We start from the raw sequence: 23,631 nt of genomic DNA on the forward strand, positions 1-23,631 counted from the left end.
ACAGTGGGTCCCCGTTGTCGGTGAGTCACGCAGCTCAGCCCAAAACTACAAACTTCTGAACTTTCTACCCTACAGCAACCTACGTGTGTCCGATTAACAAGGAAGCAAGTTGATCAACGATTTGCTGGCTGCTGACCCTTTTGGCACTGCTGCAATGTGTTATCGGCAACCAAACACTGTTCGATTTGCTGGCTGCTGAACCTTTTGGCACTGCTGCAATGTGTTATCGGCAAACAAACACTGTTGCTCACCGCCAAAAACAGGGCATGCCAAAAAACAACAGTACACACAACAGTACACAAGACAGAAAATGATGCCTCGCTACGATGAGAAACCAAATGAGTTTGCAAATCATTGGGAACACAACAAGGCATGATATATTAGGCAATGGATGATAGTTCAGTCACGACATCAACAGTACTCCGATGTTCTTTCACCTCCAGACCCCCCCTCAGGCTATGGCACAGAATCATAGCCTCGCAAGTTCTTTCACTTCTTACATTTTACTCTAGTTCTAAAGGTAGCATACGACATAGAACAGCCAGGCTGCAGCAAGCTCCTTCTAAGGGCGAGGAAAGCCCCCTCCGGTCTGGTGAAGCATGGCGTCAATCTCGTCGCCTTCCTCCATCTCAAGCTGAAACAATTTGCAAAGAATACATTAACGACGGCACAGACCATCAAGCTAGTGAATGTTAAGGTTCTAATGTTCGGCGTGCCAGCAAAAGTTGAACAGCATACCTCATCAGGGGTCTGCTCACCACGGAGCCTACGACCATCAAAAAGGAAAGCAATGGAGTTGAGATCCACAGACTGACGGTCGCAGTAGGCGTTCATCAGCTTCTTCAGCTGTGTGGATCTCTTGATGCGGAAGAAAACCTCATTGCCATCCTGCAGAACAGATTAAAGACAGGTGTCAAAAACTGGGCATTCAGTACACACATGTTGCCATTATTCCATATAAAACAATTACAAGTTTGACGTGCAGAGAAAAAATTTAGGAGTGAAACTGACTACGAGGAATAATTTATTTTCTGATCTTGCACTAGTTATGTATTGGCATACTTTCTGAAGAACATATGAATTTTATTTCTGGATAACAATGCAAAATTAGAAAACAAGATCATAATCACTAATAAACAGGATTACAGGCGCTCAAGTTTTGCCTAGTACTCAGGGGACCCTGGTTCACTATACTGACCACATTTGGGCGTATCCTACCCTACCAGTGGCTAAAGAATGCACCTTTATGGCTGTTAAGTAGGCCTACAGATCGATGACGGAGCAGACTCGAAACATTACAAACACAGCGCCAATAAAGGTGAAGCAGGCCGACAGAGCAACCGGCGAGCAGCAGGAGCCTCAAGTGCGAACTAACGAGGGGACACCAGTTGGCAAGACTAGGCACACGCATCTACAGACTACAGAGCCACGCATCTAAACAAACCAACCGGCCACGGTGCGGAAACAGAGATCCGGATTTTAAATCGACAGCACGGAGCTGGAAACTACCACACCGACCCCAATCCTAGGATCCGACCGCCAGCACAACCAACAGAACCAGTACTCCATCGAGAGAAAAAGAGGGGAAGGCGGACATCGGATTGGATCATACCTGCCCCTTGACCTTGAGGTTGATGTGGGCGCCTCCGCCGTCGCCCGCGGGCTTCTTGTCCTCGTCCGCCGTCACGCCCGACATCTCCGCCGACTCCTCTCTGCCGTGCCGCGCCGCGAGAGGGGGGGTTGGGGTGAGGAGCAGGGTAGGGGATCCGAGCAGGAGCAGAGGAAGAAGACGACTCGAGTCTGTGCGGCGGACCCGAGGGGGCAGGCGAGGTTTATAGCGCGGCCACCCAGAGCCGGGTTTAATAGTTGCTTGGCGTCCGGATCCTCCCTGCGCGGGAACCCTGTGGGCCGCGCGTGGGATTGGCCGGCGCGCCGGGGACTGCTCGTGACACGGATCGGGTGTGAAGTGCGCGTACTTTGCACGCAGACCAGGTCAAGGCCCGATTCCCTTTTGAAATGAAGGGGTGCCGATCCCCCTCCCGCTATCGCCCGAACGTGTGTGCGCATGACTCCTTTTTTTCTTTCGGGTACGCATGACTCTATTTATTCTAGTGTCTTCCCGGGGAACGATGATAGTATTTGGAATTTCTTCTCCCTTCAAACAAAAGTTGGATTACAAGACGAATTTATTCTTTTGCGAGATTGTTCTTTGCTTGTTTTGAAAGCATTTTTTTGTCTAGAATGTCCGTCAAGGCATTTTATTTTTATTTAAACATCACATACGGCAAAACATTTGAGTGTACAATTGGCCAATCGAAAATTGTGATACGAAAATCCTCAGCGGAATGAAATGCAGGCTAAGCTTAAGTTAAATGAAAAAGGTAAAGATTGTTAGCGGGAACTCATGTATCAGGGCATCTCCAAAGTGAACCCTCAAAATGCTCGCAAATGTCTGGACCACGTGATCAAACGCTGCAAGCTATCCAACGCGGTGACCCGTCAGTCCGTTCACGCGTTCGCGTGTCCGAAACCTTGCAACCGGACACAAACCAAGGAGAAGGTAAGCGGGAGACCGGACGTCCGCCACGCCTTACCGAAAACCCTCTCTACACGAAGCGTATTCATGCCGATCAGGCCACTCCAGAACGGACATGACTCCACGAAATTGATGACGGCCAGAGTGACGCGACCGAACGAGCCAGCGGGCGCCGCCGCTTCAATGCAATGCCGGCGAGGCACCCGAGAAGCCTACTTCGGACGGTGTGGCGCGTTGAAGAGAGGTGTTCGTTTGTTCGCCTGACCGTGGGTATTTAAGCACGGCCCTGGCGCCCGCCACGCCACGTCTCATATCCTCTCCTTGCCACTCAAAACCACTCCGCTCCTTTTCGCTTACCACCCTTGATGATTTTGAAGTCCTGGATCTTTGTGCCGGCGTGTGGTGGCTCCGGATATCCTTCGGATCTGGATCGTGGCGACGTCGCTCTTCGGGGCCATCGACCTCCACGGCGGTCGGAGCAGAAGCCGCGACATCCCCTGCAGTAGCCACGACCGACAAGGAGTACCAGGCGCACTTGGAGCTCCTGCTCAAGTAGTCACTCATGGAGCACGGTCGGCAGACACCCTCACCATCACGAGCCCGCATCCCTGCCCCCTCCCCCCCAGCGCCGCATTAGCCACGCCTCCTCACAAAGGTGTAGGATCGCAAGTAGGTCTAGGGGATGGGGTGATTAGACTATTTGACCAAATAAAAACTTAACATTTTCCCAATTCTACTTGTAGGCGAATTTTAGCAATTCTCACAAGTCAAGCAACACCCTATACATGCAAGTCTAAAGAGTATGCAGCAGAAAGTAAAGACTTTGCATATGAACGTAAAGGAGGGGATAGGAGAAATCAAACGTAATGAAGACATGGTGATTTTTGGCATGGTTCCGATAGGTGGCGCACTGGTGCTATCGTACGTCCATGTTGATGGAGACTTCAACCCAAGGAGGGCAACGGCTGCACGAGTCCACGGAGGGCTCCACCCATGAAGGGTCCACGAAGGAGCAACCTTGTCTATGCCATCATGGCTTCCACCCACGAAGAACTAGCCTCATTCGGGTAGATCTTTGCGAATTAGGTGATCTCCTTGCCCTTACAAACTCTTTGGTTCAACTCAACATGATTTGGAGGCTCCCAAGTGACACCTAACCAATCTAGGAGGCGACACTCTTCAAAAGGTAATAGATGTTGTTATTGATGATAAACTCCTTACTCTTGTGCTTCAAAAGATAGTCTCCTCAACACTCAATCAGTCTCTCACAATTTGGCTTGGTGGTGAGAGAAGGATTGAAGTGGAAAGCAACTTGAGGGGGCTATAAATCAAGGATCAAATGGTTGGAGTGGAATCCCTTGATCTCAACACAAGTGCAGGTGGTTCTGTCTCAAAAAACAGATATGGGAAGTGGTAGTTTCGTCGTGGTTGCCCTCTCTGAGAGTTGGTGGAATGGGTGGGGTATATATAGCCATCACCAAAAATCTAACCGTTACAAACCTTTATGCACAACTCGGTGGGGACCGGGTGAACCACTCGGAGAGACCGACCAGTACAAAAGATTTGAACTTTAGACGTTTCGGTGAGACCGGATGAAACAACTCGGAGGGGCTGACGGGTGATGACCTAAGCACTTTCCACAGCGAGACCGATTTAGTTCACTCGGAATTCCAAAGTGAAATCAATAAGCAACAAAAGGTTGGCAAGTGCACTTCGGTGACACTGATCGATTCACTCGGGAATTCTGAGATGAAGTCGATGGGTAACAAAAGGTTGGTGCGGTCACTTAGGTGAGACCAAAGGGTCATCTCGGTGAGACTGAATCATTAGGGTTTAGGCAGTGCCTCTATCGAGTGTATCTCGATGAGTCTAGGTAGGAGTGGTTCGGTGGGACCGAGATAGGCTTTTGGATTTTGGACGGATAGGAATGTGAGGGTGTGGTTGGGGTTTTTTGGAGCGATATCTCTAAGCACTTGAGCAAATGGCTCATGATCAAAAGCTCATCGCCTTTTCATAGTATTGGCTTTCCTATGGACTCAATGTGATCTTGGATCACTTAACCAAAAATGTAGAGTCTTGAACCTTTTTCCAATCCATGTCCTTTGCATTTTGAGGGTTCCACATTCACATCAATGTGATCTTGGACCACTTAACCAAAAATGTAGAGTCTTGAACCTTTTGCCAATCCATGTCCTTTGCATTTTGAGGGGTCCACATTCACATCTCATAGCCATATCTAGATTGAACTTTCCTAAAGTATTCTTTGAATAGGCATTAGTTCAATGGTGTATATGTTGTTTTGAATTACCAAGACCAACCGGGGATAAGTTGCACTTTCAATCTCCCCCCTTTTGGTAATTGATGACAACATATAGATGAAAGCTTCGACATAAGATATAATTATTGAATGACATCGCTGCTTTGAGAAGTATGTGATAAGCAAGAGCTCCCCCTAAATTTGTGCATTATTTAAAAACTTATGTTTGAATGCAAATGCATAATCGATTAGGATCATGGGGTAACTCTTCCATGCCACATACATCTTGGTGGAGTGCACAAAATGATATGAATGAAGTACAAGCACTCATCACCAAGCAAACATGTGAATGACCATAGCAACAAGCATAACTGATAGATAGATAGCATGCAAAGCAAATCAAGTACGATCACACACAAACACGGTCTTACAAACCAACACAACCAAAGTAACTCAAAGGCAAATCCAAATAAAGCAAGCAAAAGCACAAGACTCTACCTCTCCCTGTCGGGACCCCGATCCTAAGGCACATGGATCTAGCTAACACAAACCATATAAGTACCCCGAGACTCACGCACGGTTCACATGGCTACCGCCTTACCTTGGCCGGACCGTTTGCGTTTTGTCTCTAGCTTATATGAATAAGTCGCTAGAACCATATGACAAAGAACCCAGGTCGACATGATTAGTTGTGAACCAAGGTGGCACAGTCGTACAGGGACAAACATAGGTAACCCAACAATGCACGTGTCGGTCAGCAGCGAGTGTAACCAAGCCGTAGCAAAGCCACAAGGACTATAGTAAACACCGCGTGACATTTCCCCGTAGGGACAGACACAGGAGCAAAGAGGGATACATGTCGGTCAATCCATGTGTTCGGGAGCAGTAGCGAATTACCAGGGCTCAGTGGAAACTCTAGGAGGTATTTCCTTGTAAGAAATGATACCAAAGGCAAACAACTAGGTGTCGAACCCCACACATAGTAATACATATTACACATACGCATAACATGCAAGTATGTGTTGTACAACATGGCTCACTGTTAGGGCATATTTCTCCCTAAGTGGTTTTGGTGATTGATGACAATGTGTTCGCGGACTAATCTTGTGCATTGAGCATTTCAGACTATCAAGCATATGGCACAAGACGATTCGTGCCCATCGGAGTTTCAGAGTGAAGACGGTTTTCTTTCCTGCGTTTCTTTTTCGGTGCACTTGAGTCGTAGGGATAACCATACTATCAAGAGGGGATCCGCTTCGGAAAGGTTGGGTGGAATCATCACGTACACACTCATATTGCACCCATCGCTTCTTTCCACTTCTTTGGAGTTGTCCATCTATCTTGCTGAGAAGTAGTGGAGAGCTGCAAGCGATAGTACCGCGGGCAGCAGCGGTAGTACCGCTCCTAGTCCCGCTTGTACTACTGCTCTCGGCTGTGATCTCGACTTTTTGTGTCGGGTTCTACGGTAGTACCTCCGGGTCTCTACCGTGCTGCCTTTTTGACCCTAGATGATAAGCGGAAGTAGGAGCGGTAGTAGAGGCAGTAGTACCACCCCTACCACCGTTGCTACTACCGCCCAGTCCTCTGTTCTCCCCTATTTCTTCTTTCTCCTTGGCTTCCTGTAGGAAGCGGTAGTACTGCTCCTGGAGCGGTAGTACCGCTTGTGTGCGGGCTGAGGAGAGCATAATGGTTGGATTTGTTCCCCACTATAAAAGGGGGTCTTCTTCTCCAAGAAGACCAACCTCTTCCGCCCCCAAACTCCGTTGTTGCTCCAAAGCTCATTTTCGCCCGATCTCTCTCCCTAGCCAATCAAACTTGTTGATTTTCTAGGGAATGGTTGAGAAGGCCCCGATCTACACTTCCACCAAGAGAAATTTGATTCCCCCCACTAATCCCTTGCGGATCTAGTTACTCTTGGGTGTTTGAGCACCCTAGACGGTTGAGGTCACCTCGGAGCCACATTCCATTATGGTGAAGCCTCGTGGTGTTGTTGGAAGCCTCCAATTAAGTTGTGGAGATTGCTCCAACCTTGTTTGTAAAGGTTTGGTCGCCGCCTTCAAGGGCACCACTAGTGGAATCACGACATCTCGCATTGTGTGAAGGCGTGAGGAGAATACGGTGGCCCTAGTGGCTTCTTGGGGAGCATTGTGCCTCCACACCGCTCCAACGGAGACATACTTCCCTTCAAAGGGAAGGAACTTAGGTAACACATCCTCGTCTCCACCAGCTCCACTTATGGTTATCTCTTACCTTTACTTTGTGCAAAGCTATTGTTGTGTTGTATCCTTTGCTTGCACTTGTTGTAGTTGTTGTTAGCATCATATAGGTTGTTCACCTAGTTGCACTTCTAGACAAACTACTTGTTGCTTAAACCTAATTTGTTAAGAAAAGCTAAAAATTGGTAGTTGCCTATTCACCCCCCCTCTAGTCAACCATATCGATCCTTTCAATCACAACATAGCTCTATAACTCAAGTATAGATAATGCTCAGAAGAGCCGGATACGTCTCTAACGTATTTATAATTTTTGATTGTTCCACGCTATTATATTATCTGTTTTGGATGTTTTATATGCATTAATATGCTATTTTATATTATTTTTGGGACTAACTTATTAACCCAGTGCCCAAGGCCAGTTTTTGTTTTTCCCTTGTTTTTGACCTTTTCAGAAAAGGAATATCAAACGGAGTCCAAACAGAATAAAACATTACGATGATTTTTATTGGACCAGAAGATACCTACATGACTTGGAGAGAGGGCCAGAGGAGTCCTGAGGAGGCCACAAGCCTCTAGGGCGCGCCCCGGGGGGGCCTAGACTCGTGGGCCCCTCGGAGGTCCTCTAACCCTAGTTCCACCTCTATATATTCTCAAATATTCCCCAAACATCAAAAGCGTCCACAAAAAAACATTTTCGCCGTAGCAAGCCTTTGTTCCCGTGAGATCCCATCTTGTGGCCTTTTCCGGCGATCTGCCGGAGGGGGATTCGATCACGGAGGGCCTCTACATCAACCTTGCTGCCCTACCGATGATGTGTGAGTAGTTTACCACAGACCTACAGGTCCATAGCTAGTAGCTAGATGGCTTCTTCTCTCTCTTTGATCTTCAATACAAAGTTCTCCTCAATGTTCTTGGTATTCTATCCGATCTAATCTTCTTTTGCGGTGTGTTCGTTGAGATTCGATATTTATGATTAGATTATCTATGAATAATATTTGAGTCTCCTCTGAATTCTTATATGCATGTTTTGATAGCTTTGTATTTCTCTCCAGTCTATCGATTTGGTTTGGCCGACTAGATTGGTTTTTCTTGCAATGGGAGAGGTGCTTTGTGATGGGTTCAATCTTGCGGTGTCCTCACACAGTGACATAGTAGGGGTAGCAAGGCATGTATTGTATTGTTGCCATTGAGGGTAAAAAGATGGGGGTTATATCATATTGCTTGAGTTTATCCCTCTACATCATGTCATCTTGCTTAATGCGTTACTCTGTTCTCTTGAACTTAATACTCTAGATGCAGGCACGAGTCGGTCGATGTGTGGAGTAATAGTAGTAGATGCAGAATCATTTCGGTCTACTTGTCAGGGACGTGATGCCTATATTCATGGTCATTGCCTTAGATATCGTCATAACTATGCGCTTTTCTATCAATTGCTCAACAGTAAAAAATTTACCCACCGTATGCTTTATTCTAGAGAGAAGCTTCTAGCGAAACCTATGGCCCCCGGGTCTATTTTCCATCATATATTTTCAGATTTATAAAACCAAAAACACAAAAATACCTCGCTGATTTTATTTACTTTTATTTATCTTTTATATCTATCTCTATTAGATCTCACTCTTGCAAGTGACCGTGAAGGGATTGACAACCCCTTTTTCGCGTTGAGTGCAAGTGTTTGTTAGTTTGTGCAGGTGGATATATTGGAGACTTGCTTGTGCCTCCTACTGGATTGATACCTTGGTTCTTAGCTAAGGGAAATACTTATCTCTACTTTGCTGCATCACTCTTTCCTCTTCAAGGGAAAAATCAACGCAAGCTCAAGAAGTAGCAGGAAGAATTTCTGGCGCCGTTGCCGGGGAGGTTCTAAATCAAGCCTACAAATTACGTATCATAACACCACTGCAGGATGCTGCTACCGCGACACTACGATCAGAGACCCTTCGACGAAACTGGGTGCGATGCCATAATCGCAAAACGGTGGTGTAAAAAACCCATCAAAAAAGGTGCAAAACGTTTGCGATGGAGGATGCATCAAACACGGTTCAGATTTTAGTTGCGTGTGCGATGCAGGGCATATGGTTCAGTTCAATTAACTTTTTGCGATGAGGAGGAACAAAAGAAACGGGTAGCCAGATGAAGGTGTGTGCGATATACAGCATACGGTTCACTCGGATGAACTGTTTGTGATTAGGTAACACAAAAGAAACGGTCAGCCAGATCAAGGTGTGTGCAATATACGATATGTGGTTCACTCGGATGAACTGTTTGCGTTGAAACATGAGAACAGAAATGGTTCAATTTAACAAGATGTGTGTGATACGCGACAAACAGGTCTGTAATCAGAAACGCGTGCGAAGACCGATAACAACACAGATGATTACTGCTAACAAGCCGTGTGTGTTGTGAGCACACGATTGCTGGTATACAATTGTGAGTGATTGATGAAAACATCACCGACGGGTTCCATTGTTTAGTCCGTGTGTGATGTGATTTTCTTTGTCCGGACAACATCTACGCTCTGTCTACATAGCATCAACATATATACTTAAAAAGAAAGCATTGCATAACCAAATTAAGCATACAATTACACAAGTGACTACACACATAACATTTCCACACACCAAAGTAAGCAATTACGTGCATACTAAAGTAGGAGAAACGAGGATCAAATCATCTACTTATTGTTGCGACGACGCTTGCCATTGCTCTGCTTCCGGCTGGATCCCTGGCCGTTTTGGGGAAGGAGGCACTTCCTCATGTCAACGATCCGCCTGTACATGTCGTAGCTCGTGTACGCCTCCTTGGCCGCGTACACGACATGAGCTTTGTTGAGTTTCTCCATCCAGGCCGAGTGCCAGGCACGCTTGCCCTTGTTGCACGAATCCTTCATGTCTCTGTAGTAGGGGTCGATGATGGCCACGGCGAGTCCTTCTCATGCTCCTTGCTGCCCTAGATCTTGTATTGGCCCTGGATGTCGACAGATTCTGGCAGGCGATGCCCGAATTCTCGAGCGCCTTTACATCGTTGGTGATGTCCACTATAGCGAACATGTAGTGGGGGCTGTTGACAAACCTAGCGAAACGCTTGCAAGGCCTTGTGGCTAGGCAGTAGTGGTAGACGAGGACGTGGTGGCGCACGCACATCTGGGCGACGGCGACCTTGGGACGAGACCCGGCACGAGCGCGGGTGTACTCGAGGTCGAACCCGACCACCTTGTACTTCTCCTCGGCAAGCAACAGCTCCATGATGTGGATGGAGTGCTCCACCCAGACCGGGTCGTTGGTGTACACCACCGAGAGGTCCATGAACCTTCTGTGGGTGTCCACCACGGCACGCATGGTGAACTGCTGCTCGTCGTCGGCAGCCGCTCGGAGCGCCATTGGAGCCGCGCAGGATACCCTCTAAGAATTTCTCGTGGTGGTTGTGCTTCTTGCAATGGTGGGGCGCGATCGAAAGGTTGGCCGCTATAATAAATGGGGGCCGGCCGGCCTGTAATCGTCACGTCTTGTCACGGCGTTCATAGCGGAGGATTCCAGTGCACGCTTGACAACACCGCACCGCATGCGTGGGCTCGAAGAGGCGCCAAATGTATCATCGGTGAGCCCCTTCCCGCGCTACCGCGCTGTTTACCACGCAAGCTTCCCGCCCGGCTAGTTTGGCCACGCGTCGGCTAGAAGAGGAACAAATCGTGGGCATTTATTGGCAAAAAGCTTTGTAAAAATGAAGTGTGTGGAATGACTTCGGTCATAAGTTTACCCTTGGGTGATGAGGTCAAAGTTACACAGAAGGGTCATGATGGACACTCGAGTGCGATAATTAATTCTGCGCTCTATAGTGCACATGGTGGAAGAAACCAACTGTGTGCAATAATGTCGAAGATCGCAGTCGAGTTAGCTATACAGATCGTGTGCTGTGAGATCGACAAGGTAAACTGATTCGAGAATGGTTAATAAAATCTAAGACCATTGCATACTAAGGTCAAAATAGTGCTAGCAATATACGAGTCTCATACGATGCCATTTCAACGATTGTGCCACAAAAGCTCAAAATTTTATAAGGTTCAAATTCCAGAGTTATATGGCTCAAATTCGAAGATTACAAGGTTCAAACTGATATTAGAAATGAAATTCAGCTCATCAGCTGCAAACGCTCGTGCTGATCCGCGGAACATGGATATCAGAGAGGTTCAAACTAATATCACCGCGTCTAAGTCTGGCTTCGAAACCTCACAATTTTTGCAAAGGGGTAAGCCACTAAGAAGTCATGTATGGGGTTGATACGATGACTTGCGATTACTCTGTCATCTGAAGTTCCAGAATGAAATTCAGCATTTTTGGAGCCTACTCCATTCTGCCGCAGGCGCCGGCGCTGATCAACAAACCATTCATTTTTGCAAAATAAATGTAGGGCAAACCTCATTTCCTTTAGCACCTTGCTCTGAGAACAAAGAACCTGGCGAATATAATCTCCGGTAAGGTCCCTCGGTAGGAGTTCAAAGTAATTTCCGAGAGATGCAGATCTAGGCATTCGACGTGATTGTTATATTGTATCACATTATCCACCACTAGGCCTAATCTTATCTGCAAAAGAAGAGAACATGTTAGTGCCTACATGCAGTTTTGAACATTACGACAGGCCTATTTGGTTTGCAGGATTTGTAAAATGCACTAACATGCCATCTTCGATCTGACATGATTAACATGGGCACTTGATTACATAGAAAATAGCCTTCTTCACAAGAGGTTGGAGTGGATGAAAAGTTCCCTAAGAAAACTAGTACAAATGAATCCAAAGGAGAAATCCTTATTGATTGTAACCACATGGATCAAGCAACCAATATGGGGGGGACATGTATGTACTGAAATCCTCCAAAAGAACCTTCAGAAATCGTAGTACATTGTCATTGTAAACTTGGAAAAAGGTGTCACAAATTGAACTCCCTTATGGTTAACATTTAACAGGAAAGGAACATCACCTCAATATGTAGCTTCTCCAGGCACGGAAAGCATCTCAGGAAACTGACAACTTGCTCCAGGTCGGGGCTGATAGATTCTAGTGCCAAGACCTTCACTGTGCGCAGTTTCGGGGTCAATCTTGTTGGAATCATTTTCTGAATGACAGACGAACAAACATCTTCGAAATTAGAAATAATGTTAATTTGTAGAAGGAGAGGTAGAAGGCGGCTGTTGTACCTGAACGGGTGTGGATCCAATAACAAGTTCGGAGTATTTGTCAGAAGAGTAGCCCACCACTGTCAATTTCGGCGCAGAAATGACATTGATTCTTGTTGGACCTTCTTGATCAACTACAAGTAATCTCTCAAGTGCAGGTGTGTCCTGGATGACCATACCGTGGTCCACCTTTTGTGATGTCTTCCTGCCGCACCAACAACACACATAAATAGTCCGGAGAGTCATGGAGGTGATGTGGAAGGTACTCAACCCATTGATCGCCTGAAGACGAAGGTACTCGAGTGTTGTACAGCCACGGAGCAGGCGCTCCATGTCACCCTTTGAGAGGCAGACGGCGACGAGCTCGAGGTGCTTCAGTCGTGGTAGAATAAGAGCGGGCGCATAGGGCGGGAAATGGCAGTTCCTGAACTTGGCGACGCGCAGCGTGGGCGCGAGGCGGAGTGCGGACGTTGGCAGCGACCGCATATGCCCATCATCAAAAGTGAGCTCCTCGAGCTGATCTAGGGCGGGGGATCGGAACCAGTCGTCAAGCTTGGCTTGGTCCTTGCCGTTGGAACGGAACTTGCCCAGTCTAAGGCCTTTGGTTGGGCCAAGGTGACTGCCGAGGATCTTGGAGAATGCATCCAAGCTTTTGCGATAGCCATGGCAGAGCTCGTGGATGTCGATGAGGTCGAGAGGGCTGGAGTTCCATAGGGGGCGCCACCGCCGGGAAAGGAGGGTTGTCCGCACCCCATATTTGATTGGGAGGAGGGAGATGATGACTCTCAACATATCATCGGGGAGGCTGCTGATTAAGTCTATGCCTGCTGGAGTCACTTACGGTTCTAGCTTGCCCCGTCTCCGCTTGTTGGCAGCCCCGTTCTCCACCTCTGGAGTCTCCTTGTCAGCGGTGCTTTCTGATAGAAATGGGAGTGCAGGGAATATTTAGTTAAAACAGGGCAATAGAAAAGTGTATTGGTAACTAGAAGTTATTAGGTAGGAATATAGTAAGAAAAGGGAATAACAATTGGTTGCTTAAATACTACACAATTCATTTGACATTGCTGGGTAAGTCAACATATGCAAATAGTTGAAAAGAAAACTTACTTCGAACAAAGTCTGGACGGATGATTTTGTTGGGGAAGTTAGCATATATCTCATGACCATGCCCTTTTATATGCAGTGCAATTTTAGTGCCAGCTTTCAGTACATAAAACTTTGCGATTTAATTCCAAAAGCCAGTGCCAAAATAGGAGTCACCACGTTCATCAAGTCTTACAGTAGCAACGATTGTAAATCCATGGTTTGTGTGCAGTATGACATCCGTGGAGCCTTCATCTATGTAAAGGGAAAAATTGTGCACTACATAATCTGTTGCATAGCGAGGGATGTTCTGCAGAAAATGGTAGGATTGTTAAAGAAAATAAGGTAACATGCAAATATGGGCCCAAATTGAAAGAACTGTACAACAGTTGAAATCAAAGGACAAAAATCTATAATTAAACAGATAGGGTAAACATGATGTCATGGAAAAACGAGAGTAATCGAAAGAACAATACATCGTTAATTTGCCTAATATAGAAAGAAGAGGGGAAAAAATCCCCTTTGACGTATATGGTGCATGTGGCACCTTTTATCCAAACGTAGCAATATTTAGAATATGTTCAGGAAAGTAGGCCATGCCAACTGATTTAGGGTGAGATTGAACATACCGCGCGCGTCCTCAAGTTATCTGGTACGATGAGATGGAATCTCTAGCAGCGGTCGCAAAGTCGTGAAGTGTCGGTGCACTATACATTCTATGAATAAAAATGAATTCAAGGCGATTTCCGCCGGGTGGTTAAAGGAGGCAGATGAACTGGGATAAGAGATGAGATAATATCTCGTTAAATTAGCTACCTTGTTGTCCATGAGAAAGAACACTCAGTACAGCAGATTCCCCAACTGAGCGGAGCTGGGTCGACCGCGAGCAGCATCGAGAAAGTCGATGGCGATAGGCGGCGGCAAGCGAAAGTGGCGAAATGCGGTGGGCTTTGCTGGCAGCCTGGCGGCGGCGGTAGGCGTTGAGCTAAGTGTTTACCGCCGCGATAGGCGGTGCCATGGCATAGACACGGAGGTGCTTGTGCAGGTGTGAATGGGGAACGTACCGGAGGGGCCGAGGGGGTGGCGGGCGGGGTAAGGGTTTTTGTGATGTGGGGATGGTGAGGGTTTTCTTTTTTCTTTTTTGAATTGGGTGGTGAGGGTTTTCTGTCCCACAAAGAATTTTGGGGGCGACGGTTTGCTAAAGCGAACCGTGTGTGATTGACGCAGCTGGCAAAATGAAAGTCATTGCACACCGTTCCAATTTTGGGAACCGTGTGTGATTGATGTACTACCTCCATCCTAGTTTATTGGTCCCCCGTTGTAATTTTTACCAAAATTTGGTGAAATATTACATAAGTATAGTTCAACCATAAGTACATAGTTCAACCGTCATTAAGCATACTCAAGCGTACATAGTTCGATCCATCCCACATCTCATCTCACATGCGGCCGGCACGATCCTGAAGCGTCTCAAGGTACTCGGCGTACGTGTCGTGCGCCACCCTGAGAGAATACTTCTGCTTGAAGGAGCCAACGGCCCGTCCTCTTGCATGCGCCAGAACACTTAGATATGCATCATGAAGCTTGTGGTTGCAAAATGGGCATCCATAGCCGTCGTTCCAGGTCCTAATATGCCTGTTATGCATTCCCGCATAAAGCTCCCTCAGGATTCGCCTCTTGTACCTCCTCTGGGCATCTTCATCCTCGTTGTCCACATCATCAGACAGCACCTATACAAATAGTAAAACAAATTTGGCATCAAATCACTGATTACATGCCGTGAAGTAGGATTAGGAATTTATGGCTATTTATTTATACATATCCAGGGATTATGGTTTGATTTTTAAGCACAGTCGTCTATGTACAGACCAATCTTGAAGAAAATAATGGCACAAACATATGTAGGTGATTCAAAATCAATTGTCAAGTCCTGGCTAGGAATTATTAGCACGGACACTAACCCTAGTAGGATTAATAGCAGAAATCATTTGCACAGATGAAACAACTAATCACTTATCACCTGTACCATTCAAACAATCAATACACTACATGGATCTAACGAAACTTACTCAGATTTCATGGATTGGGAGAACATAACCACATGATTTCTATTCCAAAAAGGGGAGGCAGGAGTAACTAGAGAAACCCTATGATCTATTTGACACATAAATGGGCATAGATGACTAACCAACTGTCCGTCGTTGTCGGAGTCGTCACCTGAGTGGTCGTCGGAGTCGTCGCCGGAGTGGTCGTTGGAGTCGGTGTGGAACTCCGCCTCCGGCTATGGAAGCTCGACGCCGTCGACGACGTCGGGGTGCAGCGATAACTCACCGGCGGTGACTGCAACCTCTGTGTCCATCTCCATGCCGTGCTCCGGTGCTTTAGCAGCCCCGGCGTCGCCACTCCCTCCTATGGGGCGCTTCGGCGGGATCCTCATACACTGACGGCTTTGAGGACTGAGAGCGGCGTCAAGGATGCAAGCGGAGAGAGAGAGGATTGTGTGTGTGGCGAGGATGGGGGGTGCGGCCGCTCGGGCGCACCATTTATATGGAGTAGTTGGAGAGAGGCGGGTGGCGGTCAAACCGATGGCTTGCCTCCCGGTGAGCCTGCGCACCAGACTGCTGGCATGCCTACCAAAGTTTCGCACAGCTGCTCGCATGCCTCCCGATAACACTGCGCAGCGAGCACGCCTCCGTCAATTCACACACCCGCACGCACGCCTCCTCGTTTGCCTGTGCGACGGACTGCTCGCATATGTCCCATCAACTCACGCCTGCTCGCACAGCACACGGGCCGCGCGGCGGGACGTATATTGTTTTTCTATTTGGATGATTAATGCTGCTGCTTTATTGCTTAACTGAAGCATGGCACGTATCCATTGTTGGTCTAACTCTCACGGTTCGAATAAATAATCCGTTTGGGATATTGGTTCCCAATTATTAATAATCTCCCGTCTGTAATTAGATAAAGATTACATCAAAACTGGTCTCAAATTTGACAAAAAGTACAATGCCACTTTGTATTGGTGTCCATATGACAACACGATAAGTTTCATGAACTTCAAATAAGTTTTGGATGTACTAGAATTTAAAAATCAAGATTCTCAATGTTTGAAATTTGTTGCACGGGGAGTAAACATGCATCCAGTGAGACACATGTGTTTTTGCAATCCATTTAGGTGCACTCTCACGTGTGCATGTAGCTCAAATTTGATTTTTGCACATTATACCCGTAGAAAATCAATCAATCAATGTACTAAAACGTCTTAATGATATCTGTGATTTTTTTGAAATTAAAACGTCCCTCCTTTGGTAACATGTATGTTCACCGTGAGATAATTAATTTAACATGCATCGTAGTTGCGGTGGATTCGCGGTGTGTGTGTGTGGGTGTGTGCGTCTGGGGGTAGCGGGTGGCTCGCAGTACACTACGAGTTGTGAGCCACTGTGTGGGTTGGCCGTTTTGTTAGGCAGGCCGGTGCCACATCAGAGTTGTGAAATCGTTATTTAAAATATTACACAACCCTTTCATACATAAATGTTTTGGCCACATGCAGTTGATGGTTGTCCTACACGACACTCGATACTCGCGTGTGACGCTTTCTATGGGCCCGCAAGGTCATCGTCCATCACTTTGATGAACAGTCGGCAGTGAGGTTAATTTGACCAGCAAGGTAGAATCTTTTTTGTTTGTGTTATGGTGGTATATAGTACGCGTCGAAGAGGTGGGAGGGGACTAGCATATATACTATACGTACGCGTCGGTGAACAAGTACACCTCACTCAGTGTTGGGACTTTTTGGTTACCGAGGCACGTGCCACATCAAAATTGTGAAATTGGTTATTCAAACATCACACAACACCTTTTTGGGCCACATGCATATCCTATCTAGGACACTCACGTGTGACGCTTCCATCTATGGGCCCACAAGGCCATCGTCGATGCATGCATGCATCACTTTGACCTACATCGGGAGAGGTTAATTAATTTCACCATCGATGAGGATTCTTTTGGGTTGTACATATATTACGGCAGGAGCATATAGTATGCGGTGAAGAGGGAGGAAGGGGACCATCATATGTAGTACGCTTGATATGAACCTCACTCTGTGTGGGTGCATGGTTTACAGTTTTTGAGGCATGTGGCACATCAAAGTTGTGCATTTTGGGTATTCAACATATATATGTTTGGCCCACATGCAAAGCGGTGGTGGTTGTCCTCTTGCACCCACTTAAGAAGTTATCAGCGATATCGATGCTTTCCATCTATGGGCCCGCTTGGTCCATCACTACTTTTTGCTTGACAACAAGAGAGGTTAATTTGACTTAGGAGGGGATTATTATTTTTGCTCTGGGATGACATGCATGATACAGTTTGAGCACACACACATGCATGTGTACGCATGAATCCCTCCCATCGAGTCAAAGTGGCTAGTACAACGACACATCATGAACCGATCTCGCTCTGTGTGGGGAGCTAGTGTACGATTTTTGACACACGTGCCACATCAATGTTGTGTATTCAAACATGCATGCACGCATCACCTCCATACATATGCATGTAGTGGTTGCCTTCGAACGATACACTCCCTCGCGTGGTTATCGGCGACAAGCCTATATATTCGTGGGCCCGCGTGGACATCCATGATCACCTTGACCAACAAGAAGATAGGTTACCATGGCGGATTCTTCATTTGGTTTGTGTTATCGTAGTATAGGTCATGGTGAGATTCTTAATTAAGTTTGAGCGCATATACTATGCATGCATGCATGCATGCATGCATGAATCCCCGTCATTGGATTGAAGTGTGGTGTAACATACATATGCATCATCAACCTAATCCTCACTCAGTGTGAGGATTTCTAGTTCAAAATCACGGTGCCACATCAAAGTTGTTCCATTGTTACTCAAAACACACCTCTGCATACATATGTTTGGGCCACATGCATGCACTGGTTGTCTTCGGTGACTAGCTACTTGCGTGATTATTGGCGAGCTAGCCCATCTCCGGGGTCGCATGGACGACCATCACTTTGACCAACAACAAGAGAGAGGTTGTATGACCAAGGTGGATTATTCTTGGTCCGTTTTACGATCCATCTTGGTGAGATATATGCCTCTTTGGCCCGCCGACTGAAAGTGTGTGTGTGTGGGGGGGGTGCTATTTCGCACTTTGCTAGGTGAACCTCGGTTGGGGGGGGCATGCATTCATAGCTTAGGATTCCCTTCGTGCCGACACGAGGGGGGGTTGCTAGCTACTTCGCACTTTGCTAGGTGAACCTCAGTTGGGGGGGGGCATGCATTCATAGTTTAGGATTCCCTTCGTGCCGACACGAGGGAGGGGGCTGCTTGTTGGAAATATGCCCTAGAGGCAATAATAAATTGGTTATTATTATATTTCCTTGTTCATGATAATCATTTATTATCCATGCCAGAATTGTATTGATAGGAAACTCAGATACATGTGTGGATACATAGACAACACCATGTCCCTAGTAAGCCTCTAGTTGACTAGCTCGTTGATTAATAGATGGTTACGGTTTCCTGACCATGGACATTGGATGTCGTTGATAATGGGATCACATCATTAGGAGAATGATGTGATGGACAAGACCCAATCCTAAGCCTAGCACAAGATCGTGTAGTTCGTTTGCTAAGAGCTTTTCTAATGTCAAGTATCATTTCCTTAGACCATGAGATTGTGCAACTCCCGGATACCATAGGAATGCTTTGGGTGTACCAAACGTCACAACGTAACTGGGTGGCTATAAAGGTGCACTACAGGTATCTCCGAAAGTGTCTGTTGGGTTGGCACAAATCGAGACTGGGATTTGTCACTCTGTGTAAACGGAGAGGTATCTCTGGGCCCACTCGGTAGGACATCATCATAATGTGCACAATGTGACCAAGGAGTTGATCACGGGATGATGTGTTACGGAACGAGTAAAGAGACTTGCCGGTAACGAGATTGAACAAGGTGTCGGGATACCGACGATCGAATCTCGGGCAAGTACCATACCGATAGACAAAGTGAATTGTATACGGGATTGATTGAATCCTCGACATTGTGGTTCATCCGATGAGATCATCGAGGAGCATGTGGGAGCCAACATGGGTATCTAGATCCCGCTGTTGGTTATTGACCGGAGAGTCGTCTCGGTCATGTCTGCATGTCTCCCGAACCCGTAGGGTCTACACACTTAAGGTTCGGTGACGCTAGGGTTATAGAGATATTAGTATGCGGTAACCCGAAAGTTTTTAGGAGTCCCAGATGAGATCCCGGACGTCACGAGGAGTTCCGGAATGGTCCGGAGGTAAAGATTTATATATGGGAAGTCTTATTTTGGTCGCCGGAAAAGTTTCGCACTTTATCGGTATTGTACCGGGAGTGCCGAAAGGGGTCCGGGGGTCCACCAAGGGGGTCCACCAGCCCCGGGGGGCCACATGGGCTGTAGGGGTGTGCGCCTTGGCCTATATGGGCCAAGGGCACCAGCCCCAAGAGGCCCATGCGCCAAGAGATAAGGGAAAGGGAGAGTCCTAAAGGGGGAAGGCACCTCCGAGGTGCCTTGGGGAGGATGGACTCCTCCCTGGCCGCACCCTTCCTTGGAGGAAGGGCCAAGGCTGCGCCCCCCCTCTCCCTTGGCCCTATATATAGTGGGGGGGAGGGAGGGCAGCAATATCTAAGCCCTGGCGCCTCCCTCTCCCTCCCGTGACACATCTCCCTCCTCCCGCAGCGCTTGGCGAAGCCCTGTTGGAATCCCGCTACTTCCACCACCACGCCGTCGTGCTGCTGGATCTCCATTAACCTCTCCTTCCCCCGTGCTGGATCAAGAAGGAGGAGACGTCGCTGCTCCATATGTGTGTTGAACGCGGAGGTGCCGTCCGTTCGGCGCTAGGATCATCGGTGATTTGGATCACGACGAGTACGACTCCATCAACCCCGTTCTCTTGAACGCTTCCGCTCGCGATCTACAAGGGTATGTAGATGCACTCCTTCCCTCTCGTTGCTAGTAAACTCCATAGATTGATCTTGGTGATGCGTAGAAAATTTTGAATTCCTGCTACGATACTCAACAGTGGCATCATGAGCCAGGTCTATGCGTAGATTCTATGCACGAGTAGAACACAAAGTAGTTGTGGGCGATGATTTGTTCAATTTGCTTACCGTTACTAGTCTTATATTGATTCGGCGGCATTGTGGGATGAAGCGGCCCGGACCGACGTTACACGTACTCTTACGTGAGACAGGTTCCACCGACTGACATGCACTTGATGCATAAGGTGGCTAGCGGGTGTCTGTCTCTCCCACTTTAGTTGGATCGGATTCGATGAAAAGGGTCCTTATGAAGGGTAAATAGCAATTGGCATATCACCGTTGTGGCTTTTGCGTAGGTAAGAAACGTTCTTGCTAGAAACCCATAGCAGCCACGTAAAACATGCAACAACAATTAGAGGACGTCTAACTTGTTTTTGCAGGGTATGCTATGTGATGTGATATGGCCAAAAGGATGTGATGAATGATATATGTGATGTATGAGATTGATCATGTTCTTGTAATAGGAATCACGACTTGCATGTCGATGAGTATGACAACCGGCAAGAGCCATAGGAGTTGTCTTAATTTATTGTATGACCTGCGTGTCAATGAAAACGCCATGTAATTACTTTACTTTATTGCTAACCGTTAGCCATAGTAGTAGAAGTAATAGTTGGCGAGACAACTTCATGAAGACACGATGATGGAGATCATGGTGTCATGCCGGTGACGAAGGTGATCATGCCGCGCCCGAAGATGGAGATCAAAGGCGCAAGATGATATTGGCCATATCACGTCACTTTATGATTTGCATGTGATGTTTGTCATGTTTACATCTTATTTGCTTAGAACGACGGTAGCATAAATAAGATGATCCCTCACTAAAATTTCAAGAGACGTGTTCCCCCTAACTGTGCACCGTTGTGAAGGTTCGTTGTTTCGAAGCACCACGTGATGATCAGGTGTGATAGATTCTAACGTTCGAATACAACGGGTGTTGACGAGCCTAGCATGTACAGACATGGCCTCGGAACGCATGTGAAACACTTAGGTTGACTTGACGAGCCTAGCATGTACAGACATGGCCTCGGAACACAAGAGACCGAAAGGTCGAACATGAGTCGTATAGTAGATACGATCAACATGGAGATGTTCACCGATGATGACTAGTCCGTCTCACGTGATGATCGGACACGGCCTAGTTTGACTCGGATCATGTATCACTTAGATGACTAGAGGGATGTCTATCTGAGTGGGAGTTCATAAAATAATCAGATGAACTTAATTATCATGAACATAGTCAAAAGGTCTTTGCAAATTATGTCATAGCTTACGCTTTAGTTCTACTGTTTAAGATATGTTCCTAGAGAAAATTTAGTTGAAAGTTGATAGTATCAATTATGCGGACTGGGTCCGTGAACTGAGGAATGTCCTCATTGCTGCACAGAAGGCTTATGTCCTTAATGCACCGCTCGGTGTGCTGAACCTCAGCGTCGTCTGTAGATGTTGCGAAACATCTGACATACACGTTTTGATGACTACGTGATAGTTCCGTGCGTAATGCTAACGGTTTAGAATTGTGGCACCAAAGACGGTTTTGAAACGTCGCAGAACATATGAGATGTTCCAAAGACTGAAATTGGGATTTCAGACTAGTGCCCACGTCAAGAGGTATGAGACCTCTGACAAGTTTCTTAAGCCTGCAAACTAAGGGAGAAAAGCTCAATCGTTGAGCATGTGCTCAGATTGTCTGAATACCACAATCGCTTGAATCGAGTGGGAGTTAATCTTCCAGATGAGATAGTGATGGTTCTCCATAGTCACTGCCACCAAGCTATTAGAGCTTCGTGGTGAACTATAACATATCAGGGATAGACATGATGATCCTTGAGCAACTCGCGATGTTTGACACCGCGAAAGTAGAAATCAAGAAGGAGCATCAATTGTTGATGGTTAGTAAAACCACTAGTTTCTAGAAGGGCAAGGGCAAAAGGGATACTTCATGAAACAGCAAATCATTTGCTACTCTAGTGGAGAATCCCAAGGTTGAACCCAAACCCGAGACTAAGTGCTTCTGTAATGAGGGGAACGGTCACTGAAGCAGAACTACCCTAGATACTTGGTAGATGAGAAGGCAGGCAAGGTCGACAGAAGTATATTGGATATACATTATATGAATGTGTACTTTACTAGTACTCCTAGCAGCACCAGGGTATTAGATACCGGTTCGGTTGCTAAGTGTTAGTAACTCGAAATAAAAGCTGCGGAATAAACGGAGACTAGCTAAAGGTGAGATGACGATATGTGTTGGAAGTGTTTCCAAGGTTGATGTGATCAAGCATCGCATGCTCCCTCTACCATCGAGATTTGGTGTTTGCGTTGAGCATGATTGGATTATGTTTATCGCAATACGGTTATTCATTTAAGGAGAATAATGGTTACTCTGTTTATTTGAATAATACCTTCAATGGTCTTGCACCTAAAATGAATCTCGATCGCAGTGATACACATGTTCGTGCCAAAAGATATAAAATAGTAATGATAGTACCACATACTTGTGGCACTGCCATTTGAGTCATATTGGTATAGAACGCATGAAGAAGCTCCATGTAGATGGATCTTTGGACTCACTCGTTTTTGAAAGGATTGAGACATGCGAACCATGTCTATTGGTATATATGCATGAAGAAACTCCATGCAGATGGATCGTTTGGACTCACTTGATTTTGAATCACTTGAGACATGCAAATCATACCACATGGGCAAGATGACTGAAAGGCCTCGTTTTCAGTAAGATAGAACAATAGAGCAACTTGATGGAAGTAATACATTTGATGTGTGCAGTCCAATGAGTGCTGAGGCACGCAGTGGATATCGATATATTCTTACTTCACAGATGATTTGAGTAGATGTTGAGAATATTTACTTGATGAAACACAAGTCTGAATTATTGAAAGGTTCAAGTAATTTCAGAGTGAAGTTGAAGATTGTCATGACAAGAGGATAAAATGTCTGTGATATGATCATAGAGATGAGTATCTGAGTTACGAGTTTGGCACACAATTAAGACATTGTGGAAAGTGTTTCACAATTAATACCGCCTGGAACACCATAGTGTGATGGTGTGTCCGAACATCATAACTGCTCCCTATTGGATATGGTGCATGCCATGATGTCTCTTATCGAATTACCACTATCGTTTATGGGTTAGGCATTAGAGGTAACCGCATTCACTTTAAATAGGGCACCACGCAATTCCATTGAGACGACACCGTTTAGAGAAACCTAAGTCGTCGTTTCTTAAAAGTTTGGGGCTGCGATGCTTATGTGAA

At 46.5% G+C, this 23,631-nt stretch overlaps 1 protein-coding gene across 1 annotated transcript; it reads right to left on the reverse strand.

Moving 5' to 3' along the window:
• Positions 1–354: 354 nt before the first annotated feature.
• On the reverse strand, positions 355–1,867 carry LOC123080280 (small ubiquitin-related modifier 1). Its single transcript, XM_044503191.1, has 3 exons — positions 1,613–1,867; positions 739–888; positions 355–634 (listed from the first exon to the last, which is right to left on the reverse strand). Exons 1-3 carry the CDS (start codon positions 1,694–1,696, stop codon positions 563–565), a joined length of 306 nt encoding a protein of 101 aa, XP_044359126.1. The 5' UTR covers positions 1,697–1,867; the 3' UTR covers positions 355–562.
• Between the last annotated feature and the right edge of the window lie 21,764 nt (positions 1,868–23,631).

This window comes from Triticum aestivum, chromosome 3D (assembly GCF_018294505.1).
Source record: "Triticum aestivum cultivar Chinese Spring chromosome 3D, IWGSC CS RefSeq v2.1, whole genome shotgun sequence".
In the NCBI taxonomy this organism is placed as follows: domain Eukaryota; kingdom Viridiplantae; phylum Streptophyta; class Magnoliopsida; order Poales; family Poaceae; genus Triticum; species Triticum aestivum.